Below are 24,280 nucleotides of genomic sequence, written 5' to 3' on the forward strand. Positions count from 1 at the left end.
AAGCCCAACCGTGCTGGGGCAGAGCTCACGAGAGCCAACTATTAACATCTAGGAACACAGCGATCTGGTTGTAGAACACAGACACTTAAAAATTAGATGATAAAAATCGCATACGGGACAAAGATGACCCTCAAACAGCATACTTTTTAAAAGAATTCTCCTTTATTTTCTTTGAGACACTGTCTCATCTATTCCAGGCTGGACTTAACACACACTATGCACTGAAGACAATCTTGAAAGTCCTAACCCTCTCGCCTCCGGACTTCTACTGCTGGAACTGTAGGCGTGCACGGGCGTGGTGTGAGGAGAAATCGGGGCCGTGTGCAAGCTAAGACAAGTGCTCTAACCCTAAACTACATCCCCAGCTTCTGCCTTTCCTCATGTTCACCAGGTTATTTATAGCTTCCACATGGTGAACACTATGGAATGCGACAGCTTGAAGTCACTCCTGAATAGAGTATTTACATTGAAGGAATCGAAGAAATCGGCAGGTCATACAAATCAGGGCTGAGACAGGGTCTCAGGGCACAGCCCTGGCCGGCCTGGAACTCACAGACGATCCTTTTGCTGATGCCTCCCTCTAGTGCTGGGATTAAAGGTATGCACCAGAACACCCGGGAGAACCAGGACTTCTAAACAAGCTGGGTTTCTATTTCTCTATGAAGCTAGACCTCTCAGTTCAGCCTTCTAAATACATACTAAGAGACCCATCCTGCAAACACATGGAACACATTAGATCGGCGGTTTTCAACCTTCCTAATCCTAAAATCCTTAAATACAGTTCATGCTGTGGTGACCTCCCCCAACCATAGTTATTTTTCTTGCTACTTCATGACCGTGTTACTGCTCCGAAATATAAATATCCATGTTTTCTGATGGTCTTAGGTGACCCCTGTGAAAGGGTTGTCCAACCTCCACAGGGGCTGTGGCCCACAGGTTGAGAACCAAATGAATGACACAAAAGCTAAGAGAATGTAGGAACACCAGTCCTACTTTGTAACCTGAGGCTCATTTATCAATGTCCCCAGTGATAAGTTTGTAAGAAGATAGAGAGGGAGGATATGTTCTATAGAGGTGTGGTGAGGTATGGGGAAGCATCCCTTCCTCCTGAGGGACCAGCCATACTATAGTATAGTATAGACTTGTTTATTCAGGGCATGTGGAGGGGAGTTAAGAGAGTAGTAGGGGCAAAGAAGGGGGGGGTAGAGGAGTAGAGGCCAGCCATAGCACATGAAGAGCGAGGGGGAAGGGAATGGGGAAGACAGTGGGAGCAGGAAGGGAAGAGCACAAGAGCCAAGAGAGCTAGAGAACAAGAGAGGAGGGGGCAAGCAGCCCCTTTTATAGTGTCAGGCTGTTGCCAGGTAACCATGGGGCGGAGCTTAGCCAGAATGCTAATACCCGGGGTACATTTGATTTTCTTATTATCTGTACAAGTTCTGGTATATGCCTCTCTCCAAGGCAGACTTTGATTTCTGTTCCCCTTTCCTGTGAAGAAACACAAGAACTAGCTGTGCTTGACTTCCCGTATTCATCACATGCCTTCTCCAAGTAGGTCACAAACTCAAAGGCTTGCAGGTCCATGCTTCAGAAACCACAGCACTGGACAGAGCAGCTCAGAAGAGGATCAGGCACGTTGAGCTCTCAGCCCGAGATGACTGCGAGGCCTTCCAGCACGTGACGTTTTCTTAAAAAAAAAAAAAAAAAAGGAATCTTGGGGGGGGTTATTTGAATTAAAAATGCCTCACTTAAAATTGCATTCTAATTTTCCATCAATGCTTCGGACGATGGTGAGATCGTTCCCCACCACCCCAACCATCTGACTTTACTATAGTGATGTGTCGTTTGCCGGAATCCCTCGAAAAGCGTTAGGTAGACATCCGCAGCTTTGCCATCTCACAGAACACAGGGAACCTGGATGTGGAACAAGAAACCTCCCCAGAGTTGCCTTTATCCAACGGGTCAAAGGACCAGGTGGCTCTGCAGCCTTGTTTGTAGGACAATCCTGAGGCTGGACTGAGGTTTCCCTTGGGAATTCCCATGGACATTAGCCATATAAGCAGCCGATTCGCTTACCCTGTGTGGACTTCCTTTCTGCCACTGACCACTTCCTGGAATCACCCCCAACTCGTGAAATTGGGACAGAGGTCCCACCCACCTGCTAAGCTCTAATTCCTTTAGATCTCTACTCTGATCCATGGCATATCCTTGTATTAAAGCGGGGGGGGGGGGTGGTGGTGGCAGATTTAAATGACTTGACCCAATAAAATGGTTGTCAGGAATTAAGGCTACATTCTTTAAAGGACTCCACTACCATGTACTGCCAACCACAGCCTTACCCAAAGTGCAAATGACAAGCCACAGACCCAACACATGGACACTGACCTCAAATATTCCCACACATATCATCCCATATTTTCCTGACCTACTGAAGCAATGCAGACTTGAGTTGTACCAAGGTTAGCTGCTGTAATACAAGCTGTCTTAAGAATTAAGTTCGGCATGTGGATGCCTCAGTCCTTCTTAGAAGGGGGAACAAAATACTCATGGGAGGAAATACAGGGACAAAGAGTAGAGCAGAGACAGAAGAAAAGGCCATCCAGAGACTGCCCCATCTGGGGATCCACCCCATATCCAGTCAGCAAACCCAGACACTATTGCTGACACCAAGAAGTGCTTTCTGACAGCCGACTGATGCTTCCCAAGAGCCTCTGCCAGAGCCTTACTGATACAGATGAAGATGCTTGCAGCTAACTATTGGACTGAACACGGGGACCACAATGGAGAGGAGTTAAAGGACTGAAGGAGCTGAAGGGGTTTGCAACCCCATAGGAAGAACAACAATACCAACCTAACCCAACCCACCAGAGCTCCCAGGGACTAAACTACCAACCAAAGAGTACACATGGGGTGAACCCATGACTCCAGCCGCCTATGTAGCAGAGTATGGCATTATCTGACATCAATCGAAAGCCTTGGTCCCGTGAAGGGTCGTTTCCCCACTGTAGGGGAATGCCAGGGTGTTGTGGGAGTGGGAAGGGGGAACATCCTCATAGAAGCTGGAGGAGGGAGAATGAGAGAAGAAAAAACCAGGAAAGGGGATGACATTTGAAATATAAATATATAAAATATCCAGTAAAAAAAAAAAAACTGCAGATCATTACCACTGCAAAAAAAAAAAAAAAAGTTTGTTATTACCTTTCATTAATGTTGTGTATGTGTGTACCGAAGTCTGCGGAGGTCAGAGGACAACTGCAGGAGTTGGCTCTCTCCTATCACATGGGTCTAAGGGTTCAAACTCAGGTTGTCAGGCCTGTAGCAGAGACATTCATGTACAATTTCACTGTCCCAAGAGTGAGCTTCTCAAATAAGCAGGAATACATTAAAGCATTATCAATTACTACACACAAGTGATAAAGTGATTAACACGGGATTGATGTCATAGGCTGATCCATACCAGGCTACATACATGACCAATATACGGCATTTCATGATCGTCTTGCTACCCGGGTCATTGTAAGCCTTAGGGATGATTCATCATCCGTGAAATGTCCTGTGGCACGTGCCTGTGCATATAGGTCCACATGAGATGTTCTGGGAGTGTAGCTTCCAAGTTATAACCCCCTTGGTTTACTGTTTAAAGTTGCAAACACAGTACAAGGTGGGTAGCCTCGGTGGGCCTGGGTTCAATTTCCAGCACCCACGTGACAATTCGTAGCTCACCTGTCCATTGCACAGACAAGGGAGCCAATGCCCTCTTCTGGCTTCCACAGGTACACATGGTGCACAGACACGCATGCAGGCAAGATAGTCATACATGAAATGTTTTCTTCTATTTAAAAAAAAGGGACACATGCTGGCCCTATCATGCCACCCTCCAGTACATCCCCCAGATTAGCTTGCAATGGACTTTGGTTTTATCTGTTGGAACCAACACTAACCAATCACCAATTCCAATTCAGAGACCAGAAAGAATGAGACCAAGTTGATGGTCTGAAGGGTACGTTTTAAAAAAATTATCTTTATTTAGGTTTTTTTTTTTTTCTGATTCAGCACATGTATTAAAGACTGATCAACATAAAGTAAATAAGACATTAACTGGACGTCTTACATCTCTCTAAACTCCAACAGAGAATGTCAGGATGGCCACCGTTACCTGAACTCCAAGCTAGTTAAGCTACCTGGACAACACACAGAGCACAAGATATGCAGAGGCAGAGGGCAGGCTAGCTTCTTGGCTCTCCCCTCTTCCTTGTCGACATCTGCCCAACTGACAGTCCGCTTTCTTTGCAAATAAAGTCCCAAATCAAGTCTGTGGAGACATCTCAGGGTCCATCTGAGCAGACATTCTTCCGAAGGAATGCATTTCAGCCTGTGCTACCTGCAACCTTGGCTTTCTGGTTTTGTTGTTGTTCCGTTACCAGAATGAAGTTCAGATCAAATGCACAATGCAATCTGATGGTGGTGAGGACCAAGTCGAACAGCAAAGCTGAGCAGGAACCCAAGTTAAGGCATGAACACACACACGCACACGTGCACACACACAGCACCCATGCTAGCACGCACAGAGGATCCCACTGATCACTCCAGAAGAGGTGACCTGGGTGTGACCAGTAACCACAACTGCTGAGCATTCTGGGAAATGCTCCCCGACATTAGGCTAACACATTTTTATCAAAACTTAAAAAAAAAAAAACAAAAAAACAAAAACAAACCCTAAAACTTAAACAAAAAAAAAAACCTTAAGCATCTTTTAGTCTCTCACAATGGCTCCTGAGAAAGAACCATGGCGCAGCATCAATGGCTGGCTCTTCAGTAATTTGGAAATAGAAGGTTTAGTCTGCATGTCTTTGGTAGGCATCGCTACAAGCTCTCAGCATTGGTTAACCTATTAGACAAATACTGGACAGAAGACCAAGTCACAAAGAAAACTTCCTTCTGGATTTTAAAAAATAAACTTTCTGAAACACGCACCACTGTGCTTTTGCCTGTACTCTTGGGCAATTTCTACAAGCAGGGCTTTGCACGGGACAGGTTCATGTCTACCTAACAATGGGGGATCTACAACTGAAGGATCAACAAAAATTCACATTATCAATTATGTCTGGTTGAATCAGAAGCCAATGATAAAAGGCACAGCAGCATGAGCCATCAAAGCCACATTCTGGTCATCCCATGGTCATTAAAGGGTGTCTCAGGATCTCAGACTCTAAAAAGTCCTTCCAGTCAACAAAGACATTTAAATAAAATCTTAAAACACTTCCATGCCTGCCAAAGGTCGAGAATTCTGTCTACAACGCCAGCATGCTTGACGAGAGAAAGCAGTTCGGAGCCCAGAGGTGCTGGGGTGCTAGGTGCGTGGACTTGGTTCTGTACAAAGGTGAGGTCATGGGGAGCAGAACCCTGGCCTTATTAGCAGCACAGTGGTACCCAAGGGTCTCTGTCAACAAGACAGGAAATGAAGCCACTGAAGGTACTGTTGCTCTCACCTGCTGAGGATGGCTACAGATTTTAATCTAGCGTTAGCCTGTGAGAGTAGGAAGAACTGAACCTCCAGAGGCCACGTCTGGCCCACAGTAATGGGGCTCCTGTCCCTAGGGGCCTGACATCTGGTTCTCTTACCTGTCACTACGTGCTTCGGAAGTGACACAGAGCACCCTAGGTTCAGATCCTAGCGTTTGTTCTCTTGGTTCTTGACACCTGCAGGGACCGGTAAGTGAATCGTACTGAGAAGCGCCGAGAGGAAGAGCTGGGTTGGAGGGGAGGTGACGGCTCTACAGGAATCCAAAGTACACTTTCCGGGACGAGACTGAATGTCAAGCCTGCCACTCCCAGGCTTGGCCAGTGCTTTTACACTTGTGCTTCTAGGAGGTAACTAAACCGGTTGGCAGCGGAGGGAAGAACTTCAGAGCAGACCTACGTGTTGAAGGATAGGCCGCTAGCCAGCAGTACTGAAATCTACGAAGATTCTTGTAAACACTTATCATATTTCTCTCAAAAGGAAAAAAAAACTAGACTGTACCGTGAAGGAAGAATTCCTCTGCCTAGCCTCAGAATTTCCCTGGAATGGTCATGTACCAAGAGGGTTGGGGACCTGCTGGAAATGCCCAGGGTTTAGTCTGACACTGAAGACCTAACGCCTTGACAGGAGGTATCGGACTCCAGCCCGTGTCTGCTGACCGCACCATGGCCTGTATGTCAAACACCCCTTATAAAGGTAACTTTTATAGGCTGGACAGTTTCTTCCTGGTCGCTGGAGGGATGACATTCTCAGTTTAGGGGGTTGACGAGAAGAAAAGTTCCTACACTTGTTCTTACTCTCCAGTTCTTAAAATGCTGTCAAACACTATTATCCAATAACACTTTTTCCATTCTGTTAACTCTTAAATATGCATTTGAAGGCAAAAATGGAGGTTTCTAGACTGTACAATATTAATTATCTACAATGTCACCAGGGTATTCCTTGTTCTTGGGAGTGTGTTCCATGAGGAGTTGCTGTTAGAGATGGTTGTCACAAACATGAACTCTCAAAAATTACCGATAAATTAATTTTTCAGTTCTCCGATTATTTCCAACAGAGTCACGCTTCTCATCATAAAATATACATTCTCTAAGTTATTTCCATCCACGGCATATATAAATATGCGAACACAGGCAGGGGAAGCACTCGACGACTAAAGCACAAAGTAACCGCTGACAGACAAGAGACAAAGGTCACAAAAGAGCCACTTGGTGTCCCCCCACCCACCACCCAGTGAAACAGAAGGATTTACTTGTGCTGAATGAATGGCAGTCACGGTCAGAACCTCCGTGGTGCTCTCCTCACTTATGACAGGCAAACCGAGCAACTGTCAGGGCAGGAGAGCTCCTCTGCTGCGCTTCCGATGTGCCATCACGCTAGGGTGTCGCCTACGCTTCAGACGGTATTTCCTAACAGCATTTTGCACCTGGAAGATACTCTGTCTTCGGACAACACAAAAAAAAAAAAAAAAAAAAAAAAAAAAAAAAAAACCCAAAACAAAACCAAAAAGGAAGGGTTAGCCGTATAGGCTCTGTTACAATCTCACAGCCCCTGCAGCAGAGATCTAAGCCTACATTGCAAGGCATCTATCCACTTGTGTCAAAGGGCACTGGCTTAGGTGGATTAACATTAAGGAGAATAAAAATCACATCTTAATAGGCAATAATTCCCACCCCACGCACGAGGGGAGAGAACAGCTGTGTGATTTGTTTCCATAGGCTGTTCGACAAGGAACACGGTGGTCAATATACATCAGAAAACAATCTGTAAAAAGTGTGTCTGTAGAAAGCTCTAGACTACATGTTGTGGGCACCGGTTCATCTAACTTCCGATCCTACAGTGAGTTAGGTCTGCAAAGGTCTGAATTCTTGTAGTGCTGAATTCTTGGTATGTTTGGTAAACGTCACTGACCTGGAGAAGGAGGGTTTCTAACAGCTTGGTATTTTTCCTGCAAATTCACAGAGAATAGTCATAAAAAAAGATCTCCCTTCTTATTTTACAAACCTAAAAGCCGAGAAAAAGCAGCCCTGGGGCCCCCGGGGGTAGGGTTTGCACACTGCTGCTCAATACCAGATACCAGACAGCAATGTTCCAGCCAGGGAATGACAGACGTGGAGATTCAAGTAAAACACCGGTGGAGAAAGTCGTCTGGCTAGTGTCTTGGACTCGCAACATCGGCCGCGTTTCCGACGAACATTCACGACACAATGAGGAGGGAAAGTAGATAACCTCAGTGCAAACGCATCAGATCCAAATACGCCGGGAGAGAAGCCTTTGGCGTTGAGAAGGTGGCTCCATCAGACGTGTCCCAACTGGAAATTCTGACTAAGCTCATGCATTAAGGCTGGGAGGACGGGTGCGCCGGATGCTGAGGCTGCGAGGGGGTGGGCTGCGTGGTGGCTGCCGAGGGGACAGCAGGCTGCATGGGGGGCGGAGGTGGCGGAGGAGGTGGTTGGACAGGACTCTGTGTGTTGGGAGATGGAGGTGGCGTAGGCCGTTTAAACTTGTCAGGGCTGCTGCTCCTCCGTGGTGATGGCCTCTGAGGGGAAGACAGGGACACGGGGTCAGCTTGGGACATTGGGTCAGTTGCAACAATGCATGAATCAGAGAACAGAACCCAGAGCATCATGGGTAAGAGAGCCACAGGTTCTCTCTCTGTCACCAGTGGTTCTGGTAAAGGAGGTTGTGTTCACACCCAAGCCTGTGAAGACCGAATACAAAATGAAAATGAGTGCTGAGCCCTTTAATAAAACAAGAAGGATGATAATGACGATGATGTCACCTTATCCCTACTTGTGTCCCTAACCTCCTGTCACTCAGCTTGTACCTCATTCTGAGGAAACATGGTACATTTTCTACCTTTACACAGGTCCTTCGAACTTGGAGACTTCTTACATGGGCACCCCGAGGAACATCGCAGAGCAAGGCTCTTCTCTGAACCTCTCTCCCTCCTTATTCCTACTACTACTGCATTTCTTCCTGGTCTCTCGGCCAACCGGACAGTCAAGTGTGCAGGGCGACTCTCCTGAGGAGACCTTGATGTATTTGTGTGTATGGATATTTTCCTGGCACAGATAATACACACAGTCCGTGCATGCCTGGTGGGATGGATCCCCTGGAAGTGGAGTTACACACAGCTGTGAGCTGTCATGGAGATGCTGAGAATTGAACCAGGGTTCCCTAAAGGATCAGACAGTATTTTTAACTGCTGAGCCGTCTCTCCAGCTTCCTGGATGAACTTGAGCCTCCTGGATCCAAGAGAGGAAACCAGGAGTGGAATTAGAAGCCAACACAATTTTAGGAAGGCCACCAAGAGTCAGTGAGCAGTCAAGGTGCTGACGAGAAGTATGTGCAGATGCTGTGGAAAACCCCAATACTACTTTATAGCAAATAGCTGGCCAGAGCTCAAATTACATTTCATAGCAGGCATTTTCTGTAAGCAAGCCCGAGTCCTGAGATCTGGGGATATTAGTTTCAACACCAGAATGTCACATCAAACTCAAGGGAACACACCACAGGTAGGAGGAGAGTAGACCCAAGACACAAGGTGGCATTAACAGCAGCAGTCCTCAGCGCCCCCACGAGGACACTTACCGTGATGCCATGGGAAGGCCCCATGTGCTGAACGTGGAGGCCCGGAGAGTTGTAGTAGGACATTCCAGCTCGGGTCAGCGACGTCGGGGGTGTGAAGCCAACCGTGTGACTTGCGTATGAAAGACCTGAAATGGAAGGGCAGCAAGGTTTGGTACTGTGTCTACAATCTTCAACCAGCTAGGAAAATTCCAAGGGCAGAGGGTCTCGGGTGCACACACAAAGACAGACAAGCAGAAGGGAGGGCCCACTCAGTGGCATGCTGGGTAGCAAGGGGCATTTAAAAACAAAACTAAACAACAACAAAACCCAAAAAACAAAAAACAAAAAAAACCATCAAGCACTGGGGAGGACAGGACAGCTAAAAAGCGAACCAAAAAGGAAGCTGAGAAATGAACTTGGTCACAGTCCATCAATGACCTTTCAACACTGATGACGAGAGATTAGGAAAGGGCAGAAATGAACAGTCTTTCCTCTATGAATGGTATTGGGAAAACCGCAAATCCACATGCAAAAACCAACCAAACAAAACCCCTTCACGTTATACCATCCACAAGCATCAAATGAACTAACTATAGGGTTGAAAAGAATGTTTGTGTTCAACAGTGGGTAAAACCTGTAGTGTGTAAACAACCTAACTGCTGTGTGCTGTGTGTGCATGCATGTACAAAGATACATGTATGTGTCTTTGTTGTAAGTACATGTGAGCATGCAAACTGTGTAACCTGATTCAATATAGGATACAAAAAGCCCTACATATGCCAAGGTTCTCTGGAAGGCAAAATCTAAAGGCATTCAACCCCCTGCCATGTTGGCCAGCCTCATTTCCACGGACGGAGCATTGCAATAGTTCTTCCTGCACGTGCGTAAGGACGTGAGCTCTATCCCATCAACCATACAACATGGAGTAAGGATCTCTGGGACTCGCTAGTCAGTAAACCTAGCTGGAAATCTCAGGCCGATGAGAGATAATTGTTTCAAAACACAAGATGGACGGCTCACTCCTGAGAAATGATGCTTGAGGCCGTCCTCTAGTTTTGAAGTACATGTGTACCTGCCTACCCATGCACACCTCTATATGTGCGCCCGCGAGCGCGCGCACACACACACACACACACACACTACAGACTCTTATTAGACAGGGATGGGGTAGGGCCCAATTACCCATACTTGAAATATTCAGATACAGTAAAGACTGTACTGGTCTGAGCAACACAGAGCATGGATCCAGCAGTTTGCACTTTGGACTTCTAGCATCTAACTGGAAAAACCTCAAGGGTAGGTAGATGGCTGTGGCTTCAGTGTGCAATGTGCACCTTCCCACCCCCACCCCAGGACCACAGCTGCATGTGCTTGAATCTGAGTCTCCAGCAGATGGCACTGTTTGGGAAAGCCACGGACCCTTTAAGAGGCAGGGTGGGTCTCAGGAGTAAGTAATCAGGGGGGACCCTGAGTTTTCCCGGTTCGGCCGCACTTCTGGAGGACACAAGTGAGCTGCTAGACTCAAGCTCTTGCCCCCAAGTTTTTCTCTGGCAAGACAAGCCGTAACCCTCTCTGATCCTTCCTTAGGTTGCTTCCTGTCAGGAGTCTGGTCAGAGTGTAACTAATACAGGGCTATAAAAGTGGCTGAGGTAAAAACTAATAGGAAAGGGCTTGGACAGGAACCAGAGTCACCACCTTCTTCTAAGGACCTGCAGGTGGCTGGCAGCCAAGCCGTTTATTGCTGCCTTGAATTATACGGGAACAAGAAGCTTTGCTGTCCGGTTCCCTGGATATACCGAGAACCTTCTTAGAGGGCTTTCCTGTGGCCTCGACATCAAACACTGAGAACTTGTTTCCTGTCAGCGGTGCTTTTGTCTGATGCCATTTCCCATTTCCGATCGATTCTCTGACTCGAGTTTACAAGGCGGAACCCTGAGGTGAAGCGCCAGGCTCTGAGACCAAAGTGGTCGCTTAACGTGCTGTTTATTGATTATCCGAGATTGGAGAGCATGTCCTCAAGTAACAGCTTAGGAACTGGAACCCTAACTCTACTTCTGGGGAAAGTGACAGGGAGGGCTGGGGTAGAAGGGTTGCCTACGGGCGCAAGGTCCGGCTTTGGACCCTGCCGCCAACCAGAAACGAAACGAGAAACCAACGGATCAAACACATGCACCGCACTCCTGAAAACCCAAGATGCACTTAAAAGAAAATGGTGCTTTAGTTTTTTTATTAAAGAGTTATTTTATTTATTATATGTAAGTACAATATAGCTGTCTTCAGACACACCAGAAGAGGGCATCAGATCCCATGACAGATGGTTGTGAGCCACCATGTGGTTGCTGGGATTTGAACTCAGGACCTCTGGAAGAGCAGTCAGTGCTCTTAACCACTGAGCCAGCCTGACACTTTAGTGTTAAATACGGTTCAAAAGGGTTCAAAAGATTGCTTTTGGTGCTAGAGAGACTGCTCAGTGGAGCATTCACTGCTCATGTAGGACCTGGGTCTGAGTCCCAGCACTCACACTGGGGTTCATAGCCCCTCTTTCTGACCTCTGAAGGATTCAGGTATACATGTGACACACACACACACACACACAAATATAAAATAGTAATAAAAGAGGTTCCTTTTATGAAACAAAAAAGTTCAGCCTATTAACTAGGTTAATTTTTTCTAAGAGAAAAAATTTAAAAATTAAAATTTTTTTTAGATTATGTTGTCACCAAAAAATCTTCAGACTCTCTACTGCTGCCCCTCCCCCGCTTCTGATGCTCTAGGCCAGCAATTCTCAACAGTGCACATCACACCCCAGGACTCCAACGCTAACCCGGAGCCTGACCCTACACCAAGTCAATCGGAGGCACAACGCTCAGGGGCAGCCTGCTACGACAACCTCTGTTTGTGATTCTCAGCCACAGGATAAATGATTTAATCTCACTATCCTACAGAGCCCGCCATTAGCAAACAGGGCCGCGGTAGCATCCTCTGAAGTCTGATGCAAGGACTAAATGACTTATTAGTGTATTTTATTTAACCCTCTTCCCCAGGCCCTATTGACTATCATCTTGGTGGTCTTATTAATTTTTATTTTTGCTTAAATCATAATTACCATGTATATCACCCTTTAACCCAGACACACACACACACACACCCCAACAACAGTGAACTTTCTTGGACTTGAAAATTTGCATGCATACAGTGGTTGCTGAACAACACATTCTGCGAGGCTGACAGACAGGGACCTTTTAAGAAATGTGTCCACTGAGAATTTCAATTTGAGGTAACAGTGTCCCCAAAACTGCTAGGGGACATCACCACTAAGCAGTGGTGTGGCAGAAAAATCACAATGCAGATAATTAGATGGCTTCTATTGGTTACACTGTCCTAGCTTTGGTACCCAAGGCTCCTGACTGTCATATCTTACCATTGTTTCTGAGAAACCTCAATCCCGACTGCAGTATTTTTTTCTGATCCCTTGGAAATGACATTCTTCTAGAAATTTTAACTTTTTAACAGTTTAAGTAAGGTACAGAGTTACACTCAACATGACTTGGCATTCTTACCTGCTAAACAATAGCCTTCCCCTCCGTTACTCCTGACTTAAGCCTTCCTCTTACACCAGCAAGTCAGAAGATAAAATGAGACCTTTATTGGGGTGACGACACCCTAGCACTGTCTTGGGGAAAATGGAGGGGCAGCTAAGAGAAGCTTTTGAGGTAAGAATTAAGACCACTGGAGACTAGAGACATGAATTCAGATCTGGGAATATCCTTTTGGGAAAAACAAGGAGCAATGGCTTGGATAGGAATCCCAGGTCTGTCCTTGGTTTCCTTTGCCTTAGAGAGCTCACATTTCCCACAGAAGAGCTGTCACCATGTGGGAGACTCTTCACTGTTAGCTCTAGTATCTCCTCAGAGGACATGGCAGGCTTCAGAGATGGCTGGCTCAGTGGTTAGAGCAGTGACCACTATTTCCAGAGGACTTGACGTTAATCCCCAGTACCCTAAGCACAACAACTCACAACCATTTCTAACTCTAGTCTTAGGAGACCCAGCGCTCCCTTCTGACCTCCGAGCCCTGCATGCACGTGGTTCTTGGACACCAAGAAACCGCCCATCCACACAATGACGCCACCACCGCCACCACTACCACCACAAGATGTCACTGTAGTGCTGGCTAGATCCCAAAAGGATAAAACCAAGAAGATTCTACCACACTGTCATAATTACAGTGGACCTAGAACCTCATGTCCCCTTCACTGGCCTGAAGGGAAATCCGTTTTAAGGATGACCTCATACAAAATGAACCACAGTCCTAATAAAGCCTTTGTGAGGCCACCCTGACAGGGACACTCGCCAACCTGGCACCCCACCCCCAACCCCCTCAAGTCCACCTGCAGCTTGTTCATCCGGAGGGACAGAAACAAAAGCCTCCAGATACATGCCTTTCCCCCCCCACCACTCCCGCCTTGTGACTCCGCCCCACTTCCTCACCCCTCAGGATGGACCATAGACTGCCCACCTACACTGAGCCGCAAGCACCACCGGTGACAGGCCTGGGACACTGAGGAGAACGTTGGGTCGGATGAAGACAAACATGCTGGGAGAGGAAAGGCCCTGAATGACAAGCCAGCAGCGGAAGAAGGGTAGAGCTACCTTGTTTGCACAAGGAACCTACCAGGCCAGCCAGGTTTGCCTTACAAACCACTGCAAGGATCAGGAGGTGGCTCATGCTAGAGGGAGGGAACACTGATTGTGGATAGAGAAGCTCAGCCTGGCCTCTTCCTGACCCAATGACCCAGAGCTTTAAGAAAATAAAACCGGGCTGCTGACTAAACATAAGCTAAGAGCTAGCTAAAAACCAGCAGGGAGCACTTAGCTAAACCTGTGTGAGGCTCTGGGTTCAATTCCTAGTGCCACACAACCACAGCAACATACACAGCCCCCTGTAATCCCCTACATATGTGCGCGAGCGCGCGCACACACACACACCAGCTGGAAACCAGTCACGATGTGATAGCCCAGAGACACACTCACCGGGTGATATGGGCCTGCTTGAACTGGGAGAAGGCGTGTAAGGGATTGGGCTGGACACAGTGCGAGGTCTTAGTCCTTGTGCAGACATCTCATTAAAATACCTGAAAGGAGAGAGGAGGGAGTGGTTGAAACACCGTGTTCACGTGGACCTTAAAGAAAGCCTAGGAGTGAGGCTCTGAAAGCACAATCTAAGGTGGGAATCCTGGGATTTGGAGAGGCTGGGGGGGGGGGCATTCAGACTCCCAAGTCACAGTGCTCCAGCCCCCATGTGTCACTCCCCCAAGAGGTCTGGCACAGCCATACAATACAGACATCAGAAGGGACCTGAAGTCCTGCCAGTGACCTCAGCAGCACAAAGGTATCTACGTTGGAATTGTTATTTGAAACTCAAAACCACCAAGCTCACCAATACTTAACCAATGGAGGACAAATATGCCCCTGGGCTGAGTTTTTACAATACAGGCTCTGCTCAGCAGATAGTCACGTGTTAGATTTTAACAGAGGACACCAGCGCCGGGCACCTTGGGCGGGTCACACTCGGCCACACTGTGCTGAGTCTAGCTCATGCCAGGCCCGAATGTGCTGAGGTATCATCACTAGGACCGTCAACTCTCACTCTGTGAACCAAGCACACAGTGCTGATGCAGGGGAATTTCTGCTTGACAGACTTCCTGACAAACCATACCCCCCTGGCCTTAAAGCTAAACAGGTGTGGACTTTGACCTGGTGTTCATTCACATGAGGTAAATGAGGCCTGACTGACTGACACACAGCTCACTTAAACGCCTGTCTCTGTCTCCTTCCCTTCTTTAGGGCAGCCCACCACAGGAACCCCAGCTGGGATGGTTGGTTCCATGCATTGCACATACAGGCGGGTGGTTTAAGATCAACCCTTACAGTACTAGGTGTCTGATATTTTCATTCCCCCGAGATCCATCCCACTGGGTCAGTCCTGGGGTACAGAGTGCTACTTAACCAGGTACTTAGCAACTCCATGGTACCTTGAATAATTTATTTTTTTTAATTAATTAAACAAACAGACAAACAAACAAATAAATACAGGGCTGGGGATGTAGCTCAGGCTGTGGAGCTCTTTTGTAGCCCCGGGTTGTGCCTCCAGCAGTCTGGTGGCTTGCCCCTCTCATCCCAGCAATCTGGGGTGGAAACAGGAGGGTCAAAATTCCAGGTGAGCTCAGGATGACAGGAGAGCCTCCCTACAGAATAAAGAAAAACTTTGCAGGGAACGGCAGCTCTGCAGGAAGCGGCCGTCTATCTGGAAGTGTGCCAGAGCCACATCTTCCCAGTATGGCCCCTCTGAGGCCCAGCCCCGGTGCACTGTGCTCCAGCCTAGATCTCCTGGGTCTGAGAGAAGTTAAGAATATCTAGTGAACCATTTTGTGTTCGGGCTGACATTTTCAGTCAGTTTTACTGAGAATGGGAAACTGTTGAGAACTGACTTAGAAGCAGGGATTCAGTTTTCATACATAATACAATCTTTTTTTAAAAAATTGATTTATTTTTATTTTATGTGCATTGATTGGTGTTTGAAGGTGTCAGATTCCCTAGAAATGGAATGGCAGAGTGTTTTGAGCTGCCAAGTGATTGCTGGGAATTGAACTCGGGACCTCTGGAAGAGCAACCAATGCTCTTAACCACTGAGCCATCTCTCCAGCCCCCATAATACTGTCTTTTGAAAGAAAGAAAAAAAAAAACCTCTTCAAGTGAGGAAGCAGAGATTTTAAAGAGGAAAACTTGTCATTCTTCTGTAACTTTTAAAGTCCCATTTACAACCATGCCATTATTTTTAAAATCCCATTTTCCTCAAAGCATCCAGAGGAGGTGCTGGGGAGCTTCAGCAGCCCTCTGGATCTCTTTCTTTAGTGAGCACAAGTGGGGGGCTGCATGGTGACTCACACTTTTGTCCTCGACATATGGCACACCTCACAGAACAGACCCCATGTGATGGTTTGAATATGCTTGGCCCAGGGAGTGGCACTATTAGGTGTGGCCTTGTTGGAGGAAGTGTGTCATTGTGGGGGTGGGGCGATTTCGAGACCCTCCTCCCAGCTTCCTGGACGTCAATCTTCTAGCTGCCTCAAAAACAACAGGTAGAGCTCTTATGCTCCTTCAGCCCTATGTCTGTCTGGATGCTGCCATGCTCCCAAATTGAGGACAATGGACTGAACCTCTGAACTTATAAGCCAATTAAATGCTGTCCTTTATAAGAGTTGCCTTGGTCACAGTGTCTGTTCACAGCAGAAAACCCTAACTAAGACAGTCCAGCTGGTACCCTAGGCCTCACACAGTGGCTGCCCAGGTATCTTAGGCTCCATCTACCTTTCAGTGAGATATGGGCTATGCCTGGTCAGAAAATGGTCTGTGTCAAGAGGAAGGCTAATTCCATCGTTGCTGCTCAAAGGGGTCTTTGTTGCACTTGGATTTGTTAGTTATCTTAATGATTTCCTCAATCCCCAGTGTCGAGGAGGAGACGATAGGGGAGGATCTGACAGAGGTACCCACGCAGAGACCAGCTGCTCTAATTACCCGCCGGACGCTCACGGCAGCACAGGAGCCAGAGAAGTGCAAGCTAAAGACACGGAAAACACATTTAGTTAAAAAAAAAAAAAAAAAGAGCAATGCACAAAGTTTCCCAGAGCTAGGGGAAGAAAACAGCCACACAGATAGAAGGGGCAAGATGAAAAAAGAACCCCATACATCATATAGTCAAGACATGGAATACACAGAGCAACAAAATAACATTGATGATGGCGCAAGAGAAGCAAGTCAGGACATAGGAAGTTCCATCAGAAAACAACTGTCTATTCAAGAGAAAACCTAAAAGCCAGAGAGGCATCCAGTAATGCATCCCAAGCTCTGAAAACCATTAACTTGGCAATCCGGATTATCATACCAGCCAAAGTACTCACTTTTCATAGCTGAAGGAGAAAGAAAAGTTTTCCTTATAAACATAGGAATTTTTAATCACTAAGCCGGCAGTACAGATGGTGCCTGAGTAATTCTACAGAGCCAGGAGAAAGACAAAAGTCTAGAATTCATGAGTCTAGAACGAAGAATGACATTTGTACTTAAAACAGCAAGTGAAAAAACAGGGATCAGTGAAGTAAACAACCCAGAAATGGCAGGAAGGCACAGACACCTTCCAATTTAACACTGATGGTTAACAGTTGCAATTGTCGAAGCCAAAGATACAAAAAGAGTAAGCTGGATTGAACAGTAGGAGCCATCTGTTTGCTTGCTACCCACAAGAAATACATCTCACTGGCAAAGCCAAACAGAGCCTGCGGTGAGAGGGAGGAAAACGACAGTCATAGGCTAAAGGAAGGTTGGTACCACTGAGACATCTGACCATGCATTTGTCAGTCTGAGAGTAGAGATGACTACGAGACACCCGGTTTCATCAATAAACACCACAGGGTATAAAACACACATGTAAACACAGTAAAAGGAGACCCCAGCCTCCACACTCACCAAGCAACAGGCCACCCAGACCAGAAGAACTCACAAAAACTTATCAGAGTTAGATAACACAGACCAAATGGTCTAAAGGGTATAAGATGATCCCACTCAAATGGTGCAGGAGGCATGGGCTCAGCGGCAGCCTATGAATGTTCTCCAAAATAGACATCTTAGGACCATAGCAAGTCTTAGCAGCATACGCTTAACTATTTCTAACATTCTACAGGTGGTCATGCTAGAACAAGGCTGAAGATCAGCAGTGGTTGAGAACACAAAACACAAAAAGTCATGGAGAAAAAGCAACACACCAATGAATAATAAAACAGGCCATGGAAGAAGTCAACAGGGAAACTTTAAAAATTACTAGAATTTAATGAAAACAGAAACAAGATGTCAGAACCCAAGGGGTGTAATCAGAGTGTTTCTAAGATATAAGTATACAGCTACAAATGCCCACATTGAGGGGGGAAGAGGGAAGGAGGTGGGAGGGGGAGGGAGGGAGGGGGGAGATGGATCCCGAATCAATAACTTAATGGTACACACACCAAGGGCTTAAGAAAAAGGAAACATGTCAAATCCAAAAAAGAAAAAAAAAAAAATCAATAGATAGCTAAGATCAGGACAGAGGCTAATGAAATGGAAATAATCATCAATAATTAATAATAATAATAATAATAATAACCAATGAGAAAGTTGGCTCTTTGAAAAGATAACTTTGACATAGCCTTAGCCAACCTAACCTAGAGTCAGAGACTGATCAAATTCATAGGATCATTATGGTATAGTGTGAAAACCTACATTCTAAACAACTGGAAAATTCTCTGAGAAATGGATACAGTTTTTGAAACTCACATGACTTATCAAAGTTATATTGAGAAGATATAAGCAACTTAGATAAGTTTAGAGTCCATTACAAGCAATTGATTTAGTAATGACTTAATTCAAACTCTCCCAACTAAACACACACACACACACACACACACACACACACACACAGTCACACTGTCCAGACCCAGGACTCACTGCTGGGTTCTGTCAGACCTCTAAAGAGAGGTGACACCAAACTTCAAACTACAGCATGAAATAGAAAGAGCATGGCCACATTCATTTAGCATAGCCACCATTCCCGATATCAATCCAGATAAGGACCCAACAACAGCCAATTAAGGACCCAACAACAGCCAATTAGAGGACCATCTCTCTGCTAGACATGGATCCAGAAATTCTCACTAAAAGAACTTGCAATTGGAATCAACTACATCTAAGAAAAAAAAGCATCCATCTGTCATGAACTAGTTAGTTTAATTTTAGGGATACAAGGGATGGTTCAAGACACTCCTTTCAACAAATTCATCGGCAGACTCTGAGTAGGTATTGTGTCTACACTTCCACAGATGAGGAGGAAATTTGATGGAGTCCAGCATCATTTCAAGATAAAGGCCCTGAAGAAACTATGAAAGAGTATACCTCATCATAATAAAGGATACACACAAACACACACACACACACACACACACACACACACACACACACACACAAACCAATGCTAAGGTTATACTGAAGGGGAAAAGTCTCAAAGCATCGGCCCCCTGGCAGGAACTTTACAAAGACACCACCTTCTCCACACTTACTCAGTATACTTGGAAAGCCTCTGCCAGGAGCAAGCAGACAAAAGAAATACAATGGTTACTCATAACAAAGATACTGAACTCTTATTTGCACACATGGTTTGTTACATTCAAATGAATCCGGAAGACTCTTAAATCAACTAAGTAACAAGGTATCAACTCAACATCTAAAACATCAGATTTTTCTATATACCGACACCCAACTCAGCAAGAAATAAATCATGGAATCAATTCTAATATCTTAAAAAAAAAAAAAAAAAGCAAAAACAACCCAGGGATAAAACTTAGGAAGTAAGAGACCTTAACGACGAAAAACTTAAAAGCACCAGAGCTGAGAAAGACGGAAGATGGAAAGGCTCCCATCAGCACGGGTAAGCAGAATCGCTAGACCTGCAGTTTCCCTGCCCCCACCACAGTTCCAAGGACAATCTTCATAGATATAGGGGGGAAAAAAAACCCTAAAATTGATACAGAAGTACAGACAACTCTGGATAGCCAAAGCAAACCCGAGCAGAAAGAACAGAGTTCAGAGTGTCTCTGTGTCTGATTTTAAACTATCCTACAGAGCGATGGTAATAAAAACAGCATGGCACATCCACAAACCGGCAGATGTGGAACTGATCCCTACAACTCCCTGACTTTTTAAAAAAAGCACAAGAGATGCACACCGGAGAATGGACGGCCTCCCTGACACACAGTGTTGAGCCCAAGGCTCAGTGAAAATAGTACAAAGATCATCTCAAAAGGCATCAAAGACTTCTATGTGAGGCCGGAAAGCTTCAGGCTGGTAGGAGGAAAGGCTGAAAGATACAGGCACTGGCTTTCTGAAGATAATTCCAATAGCTCAGGAAATCATGCCAAGAACTAAAACATGGCGTATGAAACAAAGAAACAAAAAAAAACAATAAATGTTGAAAACCGGTGGTTCTCAATCTCCTAATGCTGTGTGATCTTTAATACAGCTCCTCCTGGTGTGGTGAGACCCAACCATAAAATTATTTTGTTGCTACTTTGTAACTGCAGTTTTGCTATTATGAATTGTAATGGGAGTATCTGATATGCAGGAGATCTAGCAGGTGAGCCCAGTGGGGGCCACAGCCCACAGGCTGAGAACCACTGCTGAAGAAGAAGCCCGAAGAATGGCAGAGAATCTTCGTGAGCTACAGAACGGACAGGTGGCTAATAATATATAGACTATATAAAAAGCCCACGGTTAATAAATGTGGTCTCACAGCTTTAGCCAGGGCACCGAGAAGGTCAGGGCAGAAACGTCCAGCCTGGCTCCCGTCCTTGTGGGCATAGGTCTTAAAGCTCACAGGAACCATTTTAAAAAGTGAATACTGAAATACCAAACAAATCCATCAATAAATGGGCAAATGAGATGAATGGTGAACAGGACGGATACAGGCACAAGACATTAATAATCCCAGCACTCGGGGTGCAGAGGTAGGTGGGTCTCTGAGTTCCGGGACAGTCAGGACTGCACAGTGAGCACCTATTACAAAATACAAAAACAAACAATAAAACTTTGTAGGAAAAAAAAAAGTTAAAGGGTCAACAAACTTACAAAAAAAAAAAAAAAATGTCCAACATCCTTAAGTATCAGGGAAAGGCCAGTCAAATCTATACTGAGATTCTTCCCTCGTTTGAGTGAGTGGCGGTTATTAAGGGAACAAGGAGCAAATGTTGGTGGGGATGTGGATAAAAAGCTGCCCTGGTGGAAACTGAACCAGCCTGGCCGCCATCGACGGCGGAATGGAGGTTTCTCGAAAAAAAAAAAAAAACAAAAAAACAAACTGGAAATGTCATACGACTCAGATATGCCAGTTTTCGGCTGTAAGACACCAACGGGCTTTAAGCCACAGAATCACAGATCCCTGTACAGCTATGTTGCTAGGGATCTACTCCAAACAGCCGAGCTGTGGTTGTGTGTGGAGATCCGCCCACAAGGAAAATGTGGTGTGTGTATGCAATGGAGCTCTCGCAGTTGAAAAGAAGACAGGAATGATGTTATTTTGCTGGAAACCAAAGGAAGCAAGCTGAGCCAGACTCCGAGATATGTTACCACATCTTCTCGTTTGTGGATTCTAGGTTTTTGGTTTTTTTTTTTTCTTTTTTGTGCAGATGAAGTAAAAACCATTTCCACTCAGAGACACAACATGAAATCACAAGAGAGGCTGAGGGATGGAAAGATGATCGGTCAGGTGGAAGAAAACAGAAAGAAAGGGATGTGAGCGAAGCACGGTCAACACACACAGCGTACTTCAGAGGGACAGCCTATGAAACCCACCACTATGTCAAGAAGAAAAAACAAAAAAATACACCAAACCCCAGCCATTGCTCTGTAGTTCCTATGGCCTGGCGCCTTTCCAGTTAGGATCCTGAAGAAGAGTTAGTTCCAAAGGGCATCAATGCATATGAGCTAAAGAGTAAACTCAGTGGGGTTTAAAACAAATACTGGGGGTGGGGGCGGGGTGCTGCTGGAAAAAGGGGGTGCTGAGAAAGTTGAGCGCCATGAGGCTAAAAAAAAAAAAGACCTAAATTCAATATTTTCATGTTTGAATTTATCCAGGAATTTTGTCAAAGCTTAGCATGGTTTACTGACAAAAGAGTTAACATTAAACAAATACAAACCTAAAGGGGTGTGGGGGGGGATAACTGAAACATTTGCAATTAAAGCAGATTTGGAGAAAATCCTGCTAAATGTGCCTGCGGTATCTGTATCCCAGTGTGTGAACTTATTCCTGTTACTAGAAATAGGGCCCGCAGCAAATATGTTTCTCTGGTATTTCCGCTCACATTCCTTTAAGCATCAATGTTAAAGATTTTAAAAACAAAACAAACGCCAGCTCGAAGCTTGCACATACCCGGCCGTGAGCACGTGCCTTAATGCGATGGTACTCTCCATCACAGCCTGGGTGACATTTAAGCTCTCCCCTTCTAGAACTTTCTTATTTACACGTGCAGCGGTTTTGCCTGCAAGGATGCCTGCATACCACATACACGCTGGTCGTCTGGCTGGAAGCCAAGAGAGGGCACCGGAGGCCCTGGGTCTGGTGTTCTAGAGACAGTGGATGTGTGGGAGGCAGACTGGGCGTGGGGGATGGGCGCAAACCTCTCATCATCCATCTCCAGGCTGGACTCGCTCTCGGAGAGCTGGCGACACAGCGCTTCCCTTCTCTCCATCTCCCTCTGGAGTTTCCGCTGCAGCCGCAGGTTCTCTTCCCGCATGTGCCGCTCCTCCTCCAGGTACTGGGCCATCTTCTCTGAATCTGGAAAGCCAGAGCGTGCAATTAAACAGTGTTTCTTGCAATCATTACCCCACAGCGGGGTGGGCCTTCCCCTGCCGCATGAGCCTGGGGTTGAAAAGTTAGCCTAAGTGCCAAGGTTTACTACAGGTGAGCTACATTTAGTAAATCATCTGTCAGGGCTGCTGGGAGAGGCATCTCCGCCCCACACACGACACAGATGGAGTTTCACTACCTTGTAAGACTTCCTTCTCCACTGGGGGCAGGGAGAGAGGGAGAACAGTTAGGGAGAGACTGCCCACTGGTTTCCTTCCAGGCTGTCTGTCCACTCTAAACAGGTGGGGTGTGGGGGGGGGGACACGAGTGCATGTCACCCTCATTAGCACATCTACCACGCACAGTGGAGCAACTCTAGCAGTGTGGTCAACAGGATACACTGGGTTACAGTCTTGTAAAATAGAACTTTATACAGTGAACAAAACCCCTTTTCCCACCATGTATAATAAGCTGTGTGTTTGTGTGTGTGTGTACAACCTCTAGGAATGGCTGTCTTGTAAGATAGAACTTTATACAGTGAACAAAACCCCTTTTCCCACCATGTATAATAAGCCGTGTGTGTGTGTGTGTGTGTGTGTGTGTGTGTGTGTGTGTGTGTGTGTGTGTGTACAACCTCTAGGAATGGCTGTCTTGCAAGATAGAACTTTATACAGTAAACGAAACCCCTTTTTCCCACTGGGTCCTCAGGCTTGGTGGCAAGCCTTTTTACTCCCTGAGCCATCCTGCCTACCCAATGACCTTTGATGACAATGGCACTCGTGTGCCATGCCCGGAGAGGCAAGAGGATTTCCGATCCTTCGAGCCGGAAACGACAGCTGCTGGCACCGAAGGAAGATCCTCGGCCCGAGCAGTAGGTAGTCTTAACCACTGAACTGTCTCTTCAACCTCAACTGTTTCAGAAATTAAAATGCTTGATTATGAGACCCCATCATGTAGACTAAATACTAAACCTCTCAGCTATTTTGAACGCAGTCAGAGACCCCACTGCCTAATCGACATGCAAAGTCTTTTGAACGGAAGTGATGGGGGCGGGGAATGCCTATGAGGCTCACTTTTAGTATCAACAGCTTAAAGGAAGTCTCCCCAAGTGCACGGGTGCACGACTGCTCACGGAGCTCAGTAGGAAGCGCCAGGTGGCCTGGAGCACAGCCAGGCTGCTCAGAGTCAGATGGCGACCACAGAGCAAAGGGTCCCAGAACGGACGATTCGGGAGGCTCCAAGAACAGTACTTTAAGGGAAAGCATTGTATTTTCAGGAAAAAACCTGCAACTGAAGCCAGACATGGGATGCGTGCCTATGTTCCCAGCACCTGGGGTGGGTTTAGGCAGTAGGGTTGAGAATTTGAAGTCGGCCTTGGCTACACAGTGAGACCCCTGCTTCCAACAAAAACAAAAATACAAGGAGAGGTTAAGTTGTTAGCTATGGGGGCTCAATAGAGGAATGCTGTGACAGTAACTTCATGAGAATGCCATTGCAGAACTGCAGGGCTTCCTGTCAATGTATCAACTTAACTGAAATATGCCAGCAGGGCCTGGTGCTCCTCCAGTGTCAGGACCAAGTGTAGGAGGCTGGAACTAAAGCCTACCTTGGGCGCCCTCTGCTGGTACACTGTGACCTTCGTCTCTCCAGTCCTCAGAGATCAGCCCTTATATTCTGCCTACCCCATAAAATTGCTTCAAAGGTGCCGTCGGTGAGGGTGGTGTCAAACCTGCTTCAGGGGACGCTCTCACAAGCATGCTGCTTCCT

At 46.3% G+C, this 24,280-nt stretch overlaps 1 protein-coding gene across 5 annotated transcripts in view; it reads right to left on the minus strand.

Annotated features, from left to right (window-relative positions):
* Positions 1-206: 206 nt before the first annotated feature.
* CCDC6 (coiled-coil domain containing 6) overlaps positions 207-24,280 on the minus strand; it is an 88,425-nt gene continuing 64,351 nt past the window's right edge. The window contains exons 6-13 of one of the 5 annotated variants that reach the window (XM_080938112.1): positions 22,345-22,501; positions 14,125-14,225; positions 9,113-9,237; positions 7,430-8,057; positions 6,771-6,956; positions 5,620-5,697; positions 3,196-3,310; positions 207-1,684 (exon numbers count right to left, since the gene is read on the minus strand). In XM_080938112.1, coding sequence (XP_080794238.1) covers positions 7,857-8,057; positions 9,113-9,237; positions 14,125-14,225; positions 22,345-22,501 — 584 coding nt within the window. In that variant the 3' untranslated portion in view covers positions 207-1,684; positions 3,196-3,310; positions 5,620-5,697; positions 6,771-6,956; positions 7,430-7,856. Of the gene's footprint in view, positions 1,685-3,195; positions 3,311-3,998; positions 6,957-7,429; positions 8,058-9,112; positions 9,238-14,124; positions 14,226-22,344; positions 22,502-24,280 lie in introns of those variants that run through there. The other 4 variants (XM_080938114.1, XM_080938111.1, XM_080938113.1 and 1 more) reach the window with 4 other exon arrangements.

This window comes from Micromys minutus, assembly GCF_963924665.1.
Source record: "Micromys minutus genome assembly, chromosome: 25".
In the NCBI taxonomy this organism is placed as follows: domain Eukaryota; kingdom Metazoa; phylum Chordata; class Mammalia; order Rodentia; family Muridae; genus Micromys; species Micromys minutus.